The 18,051-nt window shown below is 35.3% G+C and overlaps 1 protein-coding gene and 1 long non-coding RNA gene across 2 annotated transcripts; one reads left to right on the forward strand and one right to left on the reverse strand.

Moving 5' to 3' along the window:
* The first annotated feature begins 3,698 nt into the window (after positions 1-3,698).
* Positions 3,699-8,029, forward strand: LOC113325903 (sulfate transporter 1.2-like). Its single transcript, XM_026573764.1, has 14 exons — positions 3,699-3,796; positions 4,079-4,459; positions 4,556-4,604; positions 4,733-4,940; positions 5,081-5,255; positions 5,620-5,685; positions 5,784-5,897; positions 6,019-6,135; positions 6,245-6,371; positions 6,525-6,811; positions 6,902-7,092; positions 7,236-7,321; positions 7,413-7,489; positions 7,593-8,029. The coding sequence occupies exons 2-14, from the start codon at positions 4,124-4,126 to the stop codon at positions 7,737-7,739; spliced, it is 1,980 nt and encodes a 659-aa protein (XP_026429549.1). The 5' UTR covers positions 3,699-3,796; positions 4,079-4,123; the 3' UTR covers positions 7,740-8,029.
* Positions 8,030-10,562: 2,533 nt separating this feature from the next.
* On the reverse strand, positions 10,563-11,398 carry LOC113325873. Its single transcript, XR_003348148.1, has 3 exons — positions 11,234-11,398; positions 11,030-11,098; positions 10,563-10,865 (listed from the first exon to the last, which is right to left on the reverse strand). It is a non-coding gene; the product is annotated as an uncharacterized LOC113325873 (long non-coding RNA).
* Positions 11,399-18,051: the final 6,653 nt, after the last annotated feature.

Consider the following 18,051-nt stretch of genomic DNA (forward strand, 5'->3'; position numbering starts at 1 on the left):
GTGCGTCAGTTTAGTTTGAGTCTGTTGAGAGTGTTATAGTCCCTGGTGTCTCTGTAATACTCTTTTGTTTCAATGAATTTCCTCTTTCCTTAAAATTAATAAAAGGAAAAGAAAATTCTCAAAATCGATAGATCGTATTGGCTAGTTTCAGTCAGTATCACTGATACTACTTGTAGGGACGGAGGGAAGGGATGCAAATGGGATCAGTTGCACCCATTAAATTTTGATTTTCAGTAGGAAGAGTTTGGGTTTTATCTAATCTTAATGTCTTATGGGAGCAAATAAAAATAGTAAAATTGGAAGTTGTATTAGTAATGAGTTCAAAGTGTAAACTCATTGCTTTAAAATCTTCTATATTCTTTTCTACCTGATAAACTATTTTTAACGAAAATTAAAGAAAGCAAATGATGCTGGACTAGAAGACAATCATTTAAGAATTTAGGTGACGTAATCATCCTCGTTAGGGATAAAACACGGAGTCTTTAGGGCATTCTGGCATGCCGTTTTGTTGTTGCCTGCTCTTGGCATTAGTATGCACAATTCCTTGAACAAATTGATATATTGAAATTGGGGTTTGTGATTCATCACAAAAGTGATAAGCTTGTATAGCTACGAACTCCATATTGATCAAAAATTTATCTATTATGAATGTCTGAACAAATTTTGTTCAACCTGATAACATGTAAGCCCTGGCTCCGTCCTTCACTACCTATATATATATATATATATATATATCAGTGATCTGTGTTACAGGTACCAAGCCTGAACCTTTGGTCATGCTCCTCTTGACCTCACTACCAATCCCAATATTTGAGTCATCCTCCTTTCCATTATTCAGATTGTGCAACGTCTTGTCCCAAATCTGGACTAGCCCTTGTTGTCTCTATGGTGGCACGGCCCATGTAAGTAAGGCCACCCTACCAACTTCGTTGAAAAAGAAAAGGGCCAATGAAATTCTAGACACAGGAGTGGGACCATTCACGTAGACTCCATTTTTTGATGTGGAGCCGTAATTGTACCCTACCTGCTTTTATGTCCTGGTACATTTGACTAACTCGTTTGGGCCACGCTAGCTAGTAACAGACGTGCAGTGACTAATTGACAGTGAAAGTTATCCGTCCGTCCAATCATGTTCAAAAATGCATGTCGTCTATGGAAATTGTGGATAGGGCAGTTTGACTTTTGCGAGAGAGATCGACCAGATTTGATACTACAAGAGAAATGAGCTTATATAATTCACAAACTAACACCACAAATAGAAATAATGGATGAGGCCAAGTTTGACAAAAAGAACTATGATAATACAATTATTATCGCATGTATAATTCAAACTCGAAGGTCCAAACACGTGTAGACACGGCTTGTTGAAACCACCTAGCCGAAATCGCCTAGCTGAATTCTGAAAGATAAACTTTCATATTTGAAATCAGTAGTTCTGCATAGGTGCACAAAAGAATAGTGGTGAACAAGGATGAAGAACATCGATGCTCTCGAAATAGCTCGAAATATGGTTTTGAATGATGAATATGAAAAGATCATTTTTTTTCTGAAACAAAAGGAGTATCACGTTCGTTAGGCAGATGTCAGTGTATCATGCATAAGTGGGACACGCTTAAGATTTCCCACGGGGGCCTCACCTCGCGCCTTCCAAATTCCTGTTATCTTAAATCCCGACAGACCATAACCTTTTTCATGGTATAAAACATCGGGTTGAACTAGTTTAACTACAGTGTTCGACAGACATTTAATACTTCAACAAGTAGTTGGCAATATCTGATTTTGAATCCTATATTCCTATTTTAAGCAATAAACATTTACCGATTTTACAGGGAGAATCGAAGTTCATTAGCCTTGATGATTCTCAAAAGACATTCACAGACAATCAAAAAGCTGTACTATTTTTTTCCTTTTTAGGGTTCATAAAGATATATTCACAGACTTCCTGTTTCTTTTCATCTAAAGAAGAATCAGAGGCCCAGAAGTTAGTAAACCAAAAAACCACTTTGGATGGTTTACATGAGCTAAGGTGGTGGTGAGTCATTATTCTTGATTTCTCTGTTTATTTTTTGTGTAAATGTTAAAAGAACTCAGTTTTCTGTTTACAAACTAATAAGTTAAATGAGATTGGAGATGATTATATCATAACCTCCTCATTGATTGGTCAACCAATTAGTTTATGATTATTCTGATGATATTATCAAAGTTGGCTTTTGGCTTTTCTACAAGGACATTTTTGTTTGCAATTTTTTAGGTTATTCTGCAAATTATTGGGCATTGTTAATCTAGGTTAACTCTTTTCTTAACCATGTTTATAGAATAAACAATCTATCATTATTGGAGAAGTTGGCTCTTTCTAACTAAGGATATGTTGGTAGATTAAACAATCTTATCACTGTTTGGTTATGTTTCAATTTCTTACTCCAATTTTGATGAAGTGTGTACTGTTTGTTTACTGGCTCAGTTTGTTTGTTTCCAAATGTGACGTTTCCCCGCGTAATTAAGAAGAAATTTGATGCAGTAAACTAGTATAGAAGTGTGTCATGGATGTGTTTGTTTTACTGCTTGTAAATTTTTGATTTACTGTGGGCTACGGCTAAAGTAAGTGTCAGTCGTCTTAGGAAATATTGTTTATAAAGCGAAATTATCTGCATTGCATGTATTTTTAATGGTGGTTATGGTTTAAACGAATAGAGCATTCAAGGCAGGTTCTGTTTCGACGACATGATATTCAGTTTCCTTATATGTATTCCAAGGATTAAGATGTGGTCCAGTTATAGATTCCAAAGGCTAGGTCCCCTTTTCCTTTTCCGTTGATTCAATTCCACTCCTTAATTTTCATATTCAGGGGATGGGACTGGAGGGAAAAGTAGAAAGGTGTATATGAAAATGACACGTTTTTTGGCTTAGTAATGAGAATTCATTAGAACCATCAGAAGTGCTTTTGTAATTTCTGCGGTGTTTCGAAGGGGTCCAGATCGTCTGTGCCACTGCTTGGGTGTGCCCTATGTGCCACACCAATAAAAACACGGTATTTTCTCTTGGATTTGTAATATCTTCTTTAACTAATTAATTATCTTTCCTAATCGATTAGTGTTGTATAAATAGAAAATCTATTTAGTTAGTCATGGTTAATGAGAGGAATGATGTGGCGTGTTTCTATTGGTGTGGCACATAGGGCACACACAAGCAGTGGCACAGACGATCTCGACCCGTTTCGAAGTTGCATATCACTTTTACTTTTGATTTCCATACTTGATTTACCACCGCTAATGCTAAAGTAGAAAAATTCTGTCATGAATGATGTAATTTTTTTTCTTCCGAATTTCGAATACTAGTTAAGGAAAGTATAAAAGGTTTATCTTTTCGCTATAGATATTTCTTGCTGTTGCCATCCAAGCATCCTTTATTCCTTTTCAACACCTCGATCAACCTAACCATATTATATCGTAAGCAGAATGGTAATCAACCACTTGTCTCAACTTCTAACCCCAGCTATCAAACATTGTTTATTGATGCTACTTTTGCTAAGTCAAATGTAAATTTCCACTCTATTTCGCTAACGATGTGGTATGTAGTCTTAAATTGGTCTAGGTTCATAATACATTTCTAATGAAAGCAATCTGCTCGGGATCTTGGACTTGGAACTCTTTTTTGTAATCTATATATAGAAACAGCATTTGGTATTCCCTACCATGTTTTAAACTTAGCATCTTAAAACAGTCTAATTCTACGCTCTTGTTGTTGTGATATAATTTCCATCTCATGTTCTGAACTAAGAGCTTCTCTTGCTAGAAAGGTAGTTTTAGTTTTCTTTTGCTTTTCTTTCTTATTTGTCATTGGTGTTGATGGATTTGGCTTCCCTTTCAAGAAAAAAAAAACAAGTCTGGCATGACGCATAGCGCACTACAGCTGTGTAGCACGAAGCATAATGCAAACTGAAATCCAAAAATGCTCTTTTGAAAGTGGAAAAGTTATCTTAAATATACTACTATAAGCTTTTCCACATGCATGTATTGCATCTTAGAACCGTCGTTAACTGCTATATTCTTATGGTTTTCTGGTTTTTGATGCCTGATAGGTAAATTTATTGTGATAAGCTCGATATACAGTTGACAGTCAAGAAATGGGTCGTTCAGTTCATTCAAACGACGAAGAACATGAAACGAAGGACATTGCAAGCGTGACATCATCACGCAGGCATGGAAGTGGTGAAACTATGCACAAGGTCGGACCACCTTCTAAGAATAATCTGATGAAAGAATTCAAAACCACAATGAAGGAAACTTTCTTTTCTGATGACCCTTTACGGCCTTTTAAGGACCAACCAAGATCAAAAAAGTTTGTCCTAGGACTCCAAGCTGTCTTCCCAATTCTCGACTGGGGAAGAAGCTATAGCTTTTCCAAATTTAAAGGAGATCTCATTGCAGGACTCACTATTGCTAGTCTCTGTATTCCCCAGGTAAATATAGAAATTTCTAAATTGGAAAAATGAATTGATGGAATTCTGTTTACTTGATAACCAAAAAATCCTAACTTTCCTTTAAATGTGAAATAGGATATTGGGTATGCCAAGCTTGCAGGTTTGCTTCCACAATACGGGTTATGTAAGTCTCATTTTCTCTCTTTCCTTGCCTCGTTTGTTAGTGAATTAACATCTGAGTTGTTTTATTGTTCTTATGTCTTATTGGATATGTTATTTATATTGGTTTCTGTTGTTCCTGCAATGCTGCAGACTCCAGTTTCGTTCCACCATTGATTTACGCCTTCATGGGGAGTTCAAGGGATATCGCAATTGGACCTGTAGCTGTTGTATCTCTTTTGTTGGGAACGCTACTCCAGGCTGAGCTTGATCCCGATTTAAACCCAATAGAATACCGTAATCTTGCATTTACGGCTACCTTTTTTGCTGGAGTTTTTCAATTCACTCTTGGGTTTCTCAGGTAATTGAGCTTTAATATTGTATTATCTTCTAGCCTCACTTAACAATGTTGTGTCAGTTTTGTTTCAGTTTTTCATTTCTCAGTTCTCATTGTCATTTAACTCCAATTTTTTATGATACCAAATATATTTTTTCTTTCAGATTAGGATTCCTGATCGACTTCTTGTCCCATGCTGCAATTGTTGGGTTTATGGGGGGTGCCGCAGTCACAATAGCACTTCAACAATTAAAAGGATTACTCGGCATCAAGAAATTTACTAAGAATAGTGACATTATTTCTGTTATGCAATCAGTAGTGGGTTCAGCACGGCATGGAGTAAGTGTTCTCTCCCTTTTTCAAGTGATTAACTATCATAGCTATAATTTGAAGCAGCTGATGTTAGCTGACGCTGCTGACCTTTATAGAGTTGGCTCGAAACTCCTTAACTTTTTCCAAAATAAGTCAACGCTTTGGACCCGAACAAAAGTATGGTCTTTTATACATTGTCTGAGTCCCGGAACTCAATTAGAACTGGTGAGAAGAAGACTGAAAATTTTGGACAGGACCTTCCCTTTAACAAAGACTTTGGTGTGAGAAATGCTTTGAAGTTTTTGTAAATATACGAAAGAACTTTCAGTTAAACTGCGGTCTCAATTCTAATTTCAAGTTGCTAAATTTATTCTCCTTGTTATGTTTGCAGTGGAACTGGCAGACTATACTCATAGGTGTATCATTCTTGACTTTCTTACTCACCGCAAAATACATAGTAAGAGCAAATTTTGTCTTGTCTTGAAAATTCGAGCTTGTAACTCTAGGCGTATATATCTGTGGATGCCATTCTGACATATAAGCTTATGCTAACAGGGAAAGAAGTATAAGAAATTGTTCTGGGTTCCTGCAATTGGTCCTTTGATCTCAGTTGTTGTGGCTACCTTCTTTGTGTATATCACCCGTGCTGATAAGGATGGTGTTCAAATAGTAAGTCATTTGATTTGATGATATCTCTTTTTTTTTCCGATTTACTTTTCTTCTTTTTAGCACTCCTTCACACTGACAAAATAAGTACCAGTTCTAACAACACTTCTTCTACTTTTTGAAGGTAAAACATATAGATCAAGGTATCAATCCATCGTCTTTGAAAAAAATTTACTTTACTGGTAAATATCTCACCGTAGGAATTAGGATCGGTGCAGTGGCTGGTATGGTAGCTTTGACGGTAGGCACCAATTTTACATCCCCTTTTCTGTTTGATGATAATAATCCAGAGAAATTGTCGAGCATGTTTTTTGGTGCCTTGAACAATATATTTACTTTTGATTTATCAGGAAGCTGTAGCGATTGCCCGAACATTTGCAGCCATGAAAGATTATCAAATAGATGGTAACAAAGAAATGGTGGCACTTGGAACAATGAACATTGTTGGTTCAATGACATCCTGTTATGTAGCTACAGGTAATTACACAACTATTCAACCATGCGATAATATAAGGATTTGTTATACTAGAGTACTTATCATGTATTATCTGTAGTTTCTTATCCTTTCGGTATATCTTTGTATTTAGTACATGATATGAGGGATAACATCTCCTTTACCATTAATTTCAGGTTCCTTCTCTCGCTCCGCTGTGAATTACATGGCTGGTTGCAAAACTGCTGTTTCCAACATCGTCATGGCCATTGTCGTTATGCTAACACTTTTAGTTATCACACCCCTATTTAAGTACACCCCAAATGCTATTCTTGCCTCTATCATTATATCTGCTGTTGTCGGATTATTGGACTACGAAGCAGTAATTCTCATCTGGAAAATTGATAAATTTGATTTCTGTGCTTGCGCGGGGGCGTTTTTTGGTGTTGTTTTCATCGGTGTTGAAATGGGGCTTCTAATCGCGGTAAGTTGTTTGATCTGTATGTCATATGATAGAACTTAATCCATCCAGGCTCAACTACTTACATGTTCAACTATAATTTTCGATTAACAGATCGCAATATCCTTCGCCAAAATCCTCCTACAAGTAACAAGACCAAGGACAGCAGTACTTGGGAAACTCCCAAGAACAACAGTTTACAGGAATATTGAGCAATATCCTGAAGCTACCAAAGTTCCGGGCGTTCTGATCGTGAGGGTCGATTCAGCAATTTACTTTTCCAACTCCAACTATATTAAGGACAGGTACTGATTTCATTCTAGCTAATAAACATACCCCATTTTAAAGCTTCGGTGACCTTTTGCGTAACATGATGAACTCACTCTGAATCCAAATGTTTTACTTTTTGATCAATTGGAGAATCTGAAACTCAAAAATTGTTCTTCAGGATCTTGAGATGGTTGACTGACGAGGACGAACAACTAACTGCCCAGGGTCTACCACAAATTCAACACGTGATTGTTGAGATGTCACGTAAGTTACCTAAAAACTTGATGCTAAGATTCTATATCTGAGTGCTTGATATAGACACGGTTTCTAAATGCTTTTGTTGTGTTCATTATAGCTGTTACCGACATCGACACCAGTGGCATTCATGCACTTGAAGATTTACATAAGAGCCTCCATAAGAGAGATATTCAGGTATAGGCCATAGTAATTTGTAAGCTCACCTTTTGTCTGTCAGAATAACATTTCAATTTTTTGCATGAATGACATTGACATTTATTCCGTGTTTACTTCTCAGCTCATTCTAGCCAACCCTGGGACAGCAGTGATTGACAAACTTCATACATCAAAAGTGGATGATGTAATTGGCCATGACAAAATATTTCTTACAGTGGCAGACGCAGTCCGAAGCTGCCATCCAAAGAGTACAATTGACGAAGTGTGAAAAGCTCAAATGTGAAGTTTGTGCTGCAGAAAATGCCGGTTTGATTATTTGGATCTTCCCTCGTGAAGGTGAATTTGTTGGAAGAATATGATGGTGACAAAAGTAATTGAGAATTATCAGTTTGAGATTTTGGGTGAAATAAGGGTGATTTAACCTTGTGATGTTCCTTTTTCCTTTCTTCTCTTCTTGTGTTTATATTTTCTGGTCATGAAAATGTTCATATCTCAGTTTGTACTCTAACAGGGAACCCATGTAATATAAACTTTGAGATGATCTTTTTGGATGTTGAACCTTTTTCGTTGTTCCAATGTATTGTTCCCTTTTTGTAATGTCCATGCATAAAGGTAGTACCCTCCTTTCACAGTTTCACAATTTTGAAATTATGCCTACTATGTTGAAGGTGAGCAATTTTAATTTTTTGTGAGGATGTTCTTCGAGAGAACTTGAATATTATTAATTAGATAGTTTTACAAGAGTTATTATCAGTGTTTTAAGACCCGGACCGGACGGTTAGACCAGTGAACCAGTAAGAAAACGGTTTGGTCCAATACTGACCCATTAAAAAAAACTGTGAACAATGTGAACTGACCGGTCTAACCGGTATACCAGCTGACCCTGCTAGGTTTTTGACGGTTCAATCGTTACTTTCCCATCAAAGTTCTTTTTTTCCTTCCGAAGTATTCATCAAAAAAATTTAATTCCGAAACATTCATCAAAAAATTTAAAACAGATCTTTCATGGAATCCATGTATTGTGATTTGTTTTACTCAAGATGTTTATAGCAATTGAGAGATGGATTTAGTTTTAAAGAATCAGATCTATGATCATCCATCATCACATCTATTATGCATCAGATCCATCCATGAAAACAAATTAAAAATCTTCTCATAAAAAAAAGATGAATCCATGAAATAAAACTCACACATAAGATAATAAGAAATCGATGGACAAATTTAGAAAAGGAAAGAAATTCTTTTACAGATGAATTTCTTCTGTGTTGGTGAGAGAGAGAAAAAATCGAGCCAACTAAAAAAACAGAGAAAGGAAAGAGTTAGAAAGTTGGTAGGAAAAGGAAAAGTGTCGGAGGGGGGGATTTGGATTTTGGGGATATTAATAATTACTTCACGTCCTTTGTTTTATTCACGTCCCTTGTTGATAACCAGTAAACACTAAACATTGATCCAGTACTACCACGTTTTAAGGTTAGTACTTAGTACATTAGTGTTATTTTTGAAGTTTGATGACCCACTGATCCAGTGGTTGAACCACTGGTTAACCCAGTGACCCTTGACCCAGTAGTTTTATTGGTTCGACGTCCGGTCCGGTTATTAAAACATTGGTTATTACAATGCCTTTTATATGCAATTATTAAGACACTAGAAAACATAAAATTGTAATATAAGTCAAGTCAATCATTGACAAATATTGACCTGACACACACGGAGTTCTAACACAAGTACATTGTCTAATACTGGCTGAGACCGCATCAGATCGAGAAGTTTAAAAATATTACAAAACAATATAAGAAAAAAGACAAACTAATCATTTGCTGAAGTGATTTGAACAGAAGAAGTTGTTGAAGTAGTTGATGATGAAACTGAGATACCCAACAATTGGTGTAATAATCTGGTGAAAGTTGGAGAACATAAACCTTTGGTGAAGAGATCGGCTAACTGATCTTTAGGTGCAATATGTTGTAGTTGAAGAAAACCTTCCTCAATCAATTCTCTAATTGTGTGATATTGTATTTCTATGTGTTTTGTCCTGGCATGAAAAACTGGGTTAGTAGCCGGCACTAGTATTATCACATAAAAGTAAAGCAGGACCAGCCAACTGAATATGTAAGTCAGCTAAAAGATAAGAGAGCCATTGTAACTCAGCTGAAGCAACAAACAATTGGTTGTTTCTTAGAAGACCATGAGACAAGGTTAGAACCTAGATAAATTGCATATCCATAAGTAAACCTCCTAGTATCTGGAGAACCAACCTAGTCTGAGCCTGTAAATGCTTTTAACTGACATAACTTCCCTTTGTCAGAGTAATACCCAGGCCAATAGTACCTTTCGGATACCTTAAAATCCTCTTTACAAGTTGTAAATGCATATCTGCGGGAGAGTGCATGAATTGTGACACATAATTAACACCAAAGCAGATATCAGGCCAAGTAACTGTCAAATACTGTAATTCCCCTATTATGGTTATGTATTCTGTAGCATCATCTAATTTAATACCATGCACAGATAATCTAGCACCTTTTACAACTGGAGTATCACATGGCTTGGATCCAGCATCCCTGCCTTGTATAACAACTCTAAAGAATACTTCTTTTGAGCTAATGTAACAGAATTCGTAGTTCTCATTGTCTCCAAACCAAGAAAATATCCTAATTCTCCCAAAACTTTCATAGCAAATTCTTTCTTCATACATCAAATCAAATTATTCAACATTGTAGGGCAATTCCCAGTTAATAAGATGTAATCCACATACAACAAGAGAACCATCATACCCTTTATGGAGACATAAACAAATGTATAGAATGATCTGAAATAGACTTTTTAAACCCACAAAATATAAGAAAAGTGTTGAATCTATGAAATCAAGCTTTGGGAGCTTGTTTCAATCCATATAAGCTCTTATTTAAATGACAAACATAATTTGAAGGATAATCTGAATTCATAAACCCCTGTGGTTGTACCATATAAACATCTTCATCCCAAAAGCCATGTAAAAATGCATTACTGACATCTAATTGTCTAACTTTCCAATTATATGCAAGTGCCATACATAAGACAACTCTAATAGTAGTGCATTTAATCTTCTATAATACAAACCGATGGACGAATAACATTTTCAGAGACAAAGGGATGATCTGACCATCCCAGTCTCATCCTAGCCATTTGCATCTAACGAATGTAGGAGTTGTAACCTTCTTCAATTATGGAAATATGCATTAATAACCCTCATAATTAGATCTACATTTATTAAAAAAAATAATGTCCCACCAAAAAAATTAAGTGGATAATTAAATATTAAAACCATGTAGAACTCATATTTTATTATAGAAAAATAAAAAATTTCCTTGCATCATATCTTTAAGAAAATCAGATTAGCCAAACCTTTATCAACCTGCAAAACACAAAGAACATTGAAAATTGGCGGTTACAATGTGTAAAACCCAAACAACAAATAATTTTAGATCCTCTATTTAAAAATACAAAGAATAATTTTCATTATACTCATTGTAAAGGGAATAATCGAAAAATAAAATACATATCCATAAAATGACTCACCGGAAATTTACTTTTAAATTATAGGTCTTATTTTAATTTTAGCGCTCGAATAAGCCAGCCTTCATCAACCTGTAAAACACAAGTAAAATTAGAGCATTTGAGGTTGAAATGTGTAAACCCAAAGATCAAATAACTTTAGGTCATTTTTTTAAAAAAAACAACAAAGAATAATTCCCATAATTTTCATTATCTTAATAGTCGTACCTTCGTGTTTCCCTGAAAAATGAACCATGTTTTCATCCATAACAAATTTAGCATTCTTAGGAACATTTGAGCATTCTTGATCCAGATCATGACTATCTTTTCATCCATATAAACATGATTGGCAATCGTGGAGGCTTGAATTTTTACGGGCACATCAGATCTTATTCATTCATTGATTCCATGAATAGTTTAATCAAACTCTATTTCCTCTTTAAATAGAGACTCTTTACCGTGAAAGGTGAGATACGAATGGCTTGAGCAGCGGTTTAGCCTTAGAAATGTAAGCATAGAAAGTAGCGTTCTTGACCGTTTTTAATCTTAAATTTAAGCACGAAGAGTAAAAATCTTGATCGGGTATCTTTTTCTGCTAAGGTACAATTATCGAGCTCACCCAATTCACCGTTGATTTTGATATTGTGTCCTCCCGGTGGTCTGTTTGTACACCAAGAAAATCATTACAAAAAGGGCTCTCATAATTGAGAAGAAAATCGAGGGCATGCACTGCGTGATTAAGGTATACAACTCACTTTTTCTTATTTTAATTAGACCAAAAATACTGGAATGAAATCATCAGAGCATATGGATAATGAACACTGGACGATAGTCCTTGCAATCTAAGAATAATTTCTAGGAGGATGTAATTACATTTATTGCTCATCGGATGAAGATTCCGCATAATGGTCTCACTAAAACCACCAATCTATGGGGATCGTCAAAAAAAATATTTATTTAAGTCCAAAATAAGACAATTTACCTGGATTTTTATCAAAAGTTATCATTTTAATCAGTTGGAAGTGTAACTGAATCTATAATTATTTGGATAAAAAATATCTAAGATATTCATAGCTACAAAATCTAAGAGACAAATTAAGTCTTATGATAGTGTGCAGTAATTATTAAAATCATTATGACCAAAAATTATCATGTCTCATGCCGTGCCGTTACGGCAAGGATTATTTCTAGTTAACTACAAGAACTAAAAGTCTCATTATAATCTATCCATCATGTTGATTATACTCTTTAGCAACTAATCTTGATTTATATCTATCTATAGTACCATATGTATTCTGTTTAACCGTATAAACCCATTTTGGACCCAAAATATTCATATGTGGCTCATGTGGAACATAGTCTCATGTATCATTGTTCTTCAATGCAGTATACTCATCTTTCATTGACACTTTCCACTTAGGAACCTTAATTGTTGTCATAAAGGTCTTTGGATCAACAACGACAGTTAACAAAGGCTTATAAGAAGGAGAAATAAAATGTTTAACAAACAAATTGGAAACAAAATCAGAAAATTATTTTGGTTTAGAAACACCTCTTTGAGACCTTGTGATAACAGTATTAGAAGGAACAAAAGATTCAGATGAAGAAAAATCTATAGGAAAAAGAGAATATAAATGTGAGTCAGATTGAAAAGGTTGAAAATAAAACTGAGTTTCATCAAAGACAACATGTCTTGACACATAAGATTTCTTTGAAATTAGATTATAGCATTTGTAACCTTTATGTAAGGGACTATAACCAAGGAAACACACTTTACTGATTTTGGAGAAAGCTTATCAGCTTTTGGATGAGCAAGATGAGGATAACATATAGTGCAATTTTTTTTAAGAAAGGGTAATCAGGAACAACACCAAACAACAATTCAAAAGGAGACTCAAAATTCAAAATTCTTGTTGGAGTTCTATTTATCAAGGATATTGCAGTAAGAGAAGCATCATACCATATTTCTATTCTGGAGTTTTTGTACAAGAAATTCTTTCTCCATTTCAGTAATGTGCCTATCCTTTCTCTCAGCAACGCTACTCTGTTCTGGAATTTTTGGACAAGAAATTCTTCTAAGAAGATGACTTGACTCTAACAAGTTTTTAAAAGGACCTTTAACAAGTTCTTCACCATCAACTTGAAAAGATAAAATTTTTGATGAAAATTGAAGTTCAGTAGAAGTTTTAAAATAAGAGAAACACTTAGTGGCATCTGATTTTAATTCCATTGGATAAATCCAATGAAATCTACTGAAATCGTCTACAAAAACAATATAATACTTATAACCATTCAAGGATGGAATAGTTGGACCCCAAACATCACAGTGGATTAATGAAAGAGGTTTATCAGCATGAGTAGATAAAGTTGAAAATACAACTTCTTGCTTTTAGCAAGCTGACAAGGATGACACAACGCAGAGGACTGAGGTGATGACAATTTGTTTAGAAGAATGCAATTTCTGTATGATCGTACTAGATGGATGACCTAGTCTGTCATGCCAAGTTCTTGAAGACGCACTTAAAGTAGATAAGAAAGTAGATGAGAAAGCACATGGAGTATTGGGTATGAGAAGGAACATATTGATGAATATGATATAAATTGTTAACCACTGGTCCATGAGCAAGCAAAGCACCTGAATATAAATCTCTAATCCCATATCCATATGGATCAAACTTAAAATAATAAGAATTCTCCTTTGTCAACTTAGCAATTGAGACTAAATCATCTTTCATATCAGGAACTAAGAGAACTGCGTCGAGCCTAAAACTAGTTTTAGGTGTCTTTATAAAAAAAGTACTAGTGGAAGTAACATGCAAGGACTTACTACCCACTCGCACCTTATTTTTTCCTCTCAATATAGAAGTATTCTGTAGAAGACTCATATCTCCATTCATATGAGTTGTTTCTCCTGAGTCAGCTAGCCACTATTAAGGTTCATAAGTTGATGGATCATCAAAAACTTGATCTTCAGTCATTGTAGTAAATGCATGTTGTTGACCCACATTGCATGTGTTGCTTGTTGAAGTATAAAACCCACCAAAAGCAAAATTAGGAGGATAATAACAAAAGCGACATCTGTTAGCGTAATGCCCTTTTTTTCTACATATCTGACAATTTAACTGTGAAAAATCTCTTCTACCAGCATTAACTTGAGTAAAAGAACCACAAGAAGAATCATTTGTTTGAACAAAATTACTGCCTTGTTCATTCTTGTTCCCAAACTTATTTACTTGTTCATTCTTAGAATTACCCTTTTACTTGCATCTTCCATTACCAGTAAAATTGTTACCAGAACTAACATTTCTAGTATAAAAAGCAGATGGATTATGTGCATCAAACACAATACTAGAATCTTGTTGCTGATCAATGAGCCATTGCTCATGATTTAGTAGTCTAGGTTTCATCTATGCAAAATTAATGTGACTTCTTTATTCTGTGCAGCAACACCAAAGTTATCATACTCTCCTCCTAGTCCGATCAATACATACATTCTCAAATCAGAAGGACTAACCCTTTCCCCTATGGCAGCCAGAGAATCAGCTATGTTCTTAACGTTTTGAAGATAAACTAGGACAAACATATTACCTTTCTTGATGTTGTGAAGCTGATTTCTGAGCATACCTTTCCTTGCCATGAACTAACTTCTAAAACTAACTTCAAAAAAAGCCCAAATCTCCCTAGCAACGGAAAGACCCAGAACATCAGCAAATACTGAATCTGTAAATGTTGCCTTCATACAACTTGCAACAAAATGGTTTATCTTTCTCCATCGTACCCACTGCGGATTTAAGGACAAAACACCTTCAACTTCAATTTGTTTTACTGGTTCTTGCACTTCACCGCTAACATAACCATACAGATCAGTCGATACCTAGATAGGTTCCATTTGATAGTGCCATAACAAGAAATTATTTGAACCCAATTTAGCAAAAAAATTTTTTTTGAGATGCTTGTAAAGGGAAAGGTAAAATCAAGAGAATTACCCAATTGAGCAACGGAATTGTTGGTACCCATGTTTCTTCTTCGTTGATAAACAATTTTTGAAGATGACATTTAACTTGAAAGATTATTGAAAAATAACGTACACAAGATTCAGATCTTAAGATGAATCAAATTGAATTTTTTTGAAAATAGGTATTGAATCGAAAAAGATATTTGATTTGAAATCTTCGGAGTTGAAAAGTATTGAAAAGATGTTTGCAATATTGTGATTATTGGCTCAGGATCGTCCAATTGATACCATGAGAGAACTTGAATATTATTGATCAGACAAATAGTTTTACAAGAGTTATTACAATGCCTTTTATATGCAATTATTAAGTCACAAGAAAACATAAAGTTATAATATAAGTCAAGTCAATCATTGACAAATATTGACCTGACACACATAGTCTTCTAATACAAGTACATTGTCTAATTATTCTAGCTATTCTGATCGACTCATAGCTAGGTCGGTCGCTAATATATACTTAATCCGGGTACAAATGTAGTATAAGTTTTGCTGAAATGTTTAAAAATGACAATACAAGTTGCTTCTAGTATCCAACCACCCTTTAAATGGTAGATACTACAGTCTTTGCAAGTTCAAAGTTACAGTTGGCAGGCTCGATTCCAGACGACTTAAAAATCATTTTAGAGTGGGGCACACCCATGAGCTTGAAGTTAACTGTGTGATTCGAGCTATGCTCCATTCAGTTTTCTCTAAGCTATAAATGCTTCATATGAGTCATATGACAAGTCATTGTTGTTTGTTCGTTGCAAACTCAACAGAATCTGGCCGATAGACTCATTTGAAGTGCACATATATGACGGAGACAGAGAGTATGGGTGAGCAAAAAGTCCGAAACCGCGGATTTCATCCGTATCCGTCCGTAAAATTGCAGTTAAAACCCAATCCGCAAGATCTATGGGCTGAACACAGGTGGGATTCTCAAAACCGCATTTTTAGCGGTTTGGTTGCGGTTGGACTTTGAAATCTGCGGATTCATCCGCATCGTAAGGTTATTGAATTTATGATGTTAGTGATGAATGATGATGCTGAGATGATGATTAATAGTTATAAAAACTTAAAACCATTTTTTCTCTCCCCAGCAATACACTTCAATAGTTACAGGAGAAGAAGAAAGTAGGAAAAGAGCTCAACCAAAATTGCAGATGCTAATTAGTCCTCCAATTCATTAATTAATCCAAAATAGCAAATACGTACGACTGAAAATGGAAACACAAAGAAATTTTGGCAATCTCCCTCTAGTCCTCCTTTCACCAACAAATCTGAAAGAAAAAGAGATTTATTGAGCAAACCCCAAGCTTTCCGACTTCCTTCTTTCTTGTTTCTGTTATTACTCCTCTCCTCTCTTGTCTACTATGAAACTATCTAACCGTCCCACTTATTCCTCAGCTTGGCGTTCTCCCTTCTCAGAGAACAACAAGCTTCCACTCTTCTCCCCCTTTTTCAAGCTTCAGTCCGAACATAAAACAATTTCAGATAATAATACTATTATAGAATTTATCCACGTTTGAGACATGTTTTACTTTTTTTTTTTTACTAAAATCCGTGGTAATCCGTATGCGACCCGTTAATCCGCGGATAATTGGGACGAACACGGTTGGATTTTCCAAATCCACAATTTTGACGGTTTGGACGCAGGTGACCCCTAATCCGTATCCGTCCGTTCGTTACTCACCCCTAAGACTAAGTCTTATGGGCTAGATTGAAGGTGCTAGATTAGCAGTTAAGTGTTGCAATTCAAAAAAAAAGTGTGGCCTAAAAGTTAACACTAGTTCTCTCTTCTACCCGTTGCTAGCATGTGAACTAGCAGCTAGATAGTTTCGCTGAATGATTCAGCGCTGAGAAAACCACCTTTTCGCTGAACGAAACAACGCCAGCAAGAATATCCCTAGCATCTACGCTGAATGATACAACGCCAAGTGCTAGCGCTGATTGGAAACGCGCCACCCGATAGCGCCATATCATTCAGCACTTGACCTTTTTTTTTTTTTTTTTTTTTTACTTTTTTACCCCGTCAGTAGTTCAGTAATTAAATTTTATACTGTTTCATTCTTTATTTTCTCTCACTCCTGTTACACTACCAGATAGGTATGTTTTTAAATTTTGAATTTTGAAAAATTTGACAATTTTTTCCAACGGTTCAAGTGTTAATTTGTGCTCTTACAGTGGACATTGAGTGTTTCTTCGTATCCTTTTGGCCTCCTCTTTGGACTCTCTTCCTTGATTTAATGTTAGTCTTCTTGAAGAGACTAATCTTTGGAAAAACATCATGGTGTTCTCCTCCAGGTGTCTGACAAAGCAAGGGTTGCATGTTGCGGAAGTAATAATAGTACCAATACTGAAGTACCATAATCATGCCAGATAAATCCTTCCCATTCTCTGACCATCCATCAAGAAATTTATAGATATTACCTAAGGAAGCTAAACCTCAATCATATTCCCCAACTTTATCCAAATTATCCAACAATAAAACCCAACATTTATCTACTCTTCCAGAACCCGCAAGAAGAAAATGACCAAAACACCAAAGAAAGAATGCTCTTGTCAATACATTTGCACATTCAACATTGTTGGTTTTTTCTCTACTTTTAATGTAGCTTCTCAAGATAGACAGGGATATTGTATTTTGCTTAGTGTTCCATTTATCAAATCCTTTGAAATCTTGAAAATACAAATCATCCAAAAAAGCATATGTTAGCTCACCCAATGCATGCATAACTACTTGATGTGTTGTAGGGTCACCAATGAGAGTTCCCATTAACATATACCAATCTACAGGAAGGATGCCAAGCTCAAATTCTCTAAAATGGAAGCTCTTGGTTTTTTTCCGCCATCTCTAAGCTATGGGTTCAACTAAACCTCTATTCGCATTGACAAAATTAAACTCAAAGACAGAAGAAAACCCACAATTATCACAGTCTCGTCGTGCTATCGGATTATCTTTCACTACAATTTTGTATAACGTTTCAACCTCATTAAAAATGCCTCTAAAGTTTATAGTCGGACTATCAATCAAATTATTAGATACATGCCT

Source organism: Papaver somniferum, unplaced genomic scaffold (assembly GCF_003573695.1).
Source record: "Papaver somniferum cultivar HN1 unplaced genomic scaffold, ASM357369v1 unplaced-scaffold_0, whole genome shotgun sequence".
NCBI lineage: Eukaryota > Viridiplantae > Streptophyta > Magnoliopsida > Ranunculales > Papaveraceae > Papaver > Papaver somniferum.

Bases quoted from the DNA above. Each gene is read 5' to 3' on its own strand.
- LOC113325903 (XM_026573764.1), top strand. From the start codon at position 4,124: ATGGGTCGTTCAGTTCATTCAAACGACGAAGAACATGAAACGAAGGAC. The intron at 4,460-4,555 runs GTAAATATAGAA...AATGTGAAATAG, and splicing joins CTAGTCTCTGTATTCCCCAG to GATATTGGGTATGCCAAGCT. The intron at 7,322-7,412 runs GTAAGTTACCTA...TGTTCATTATAG, and splicing joins CGTGATTGTTGAGATGTCAC to CTGTTACCGACATCGACACC.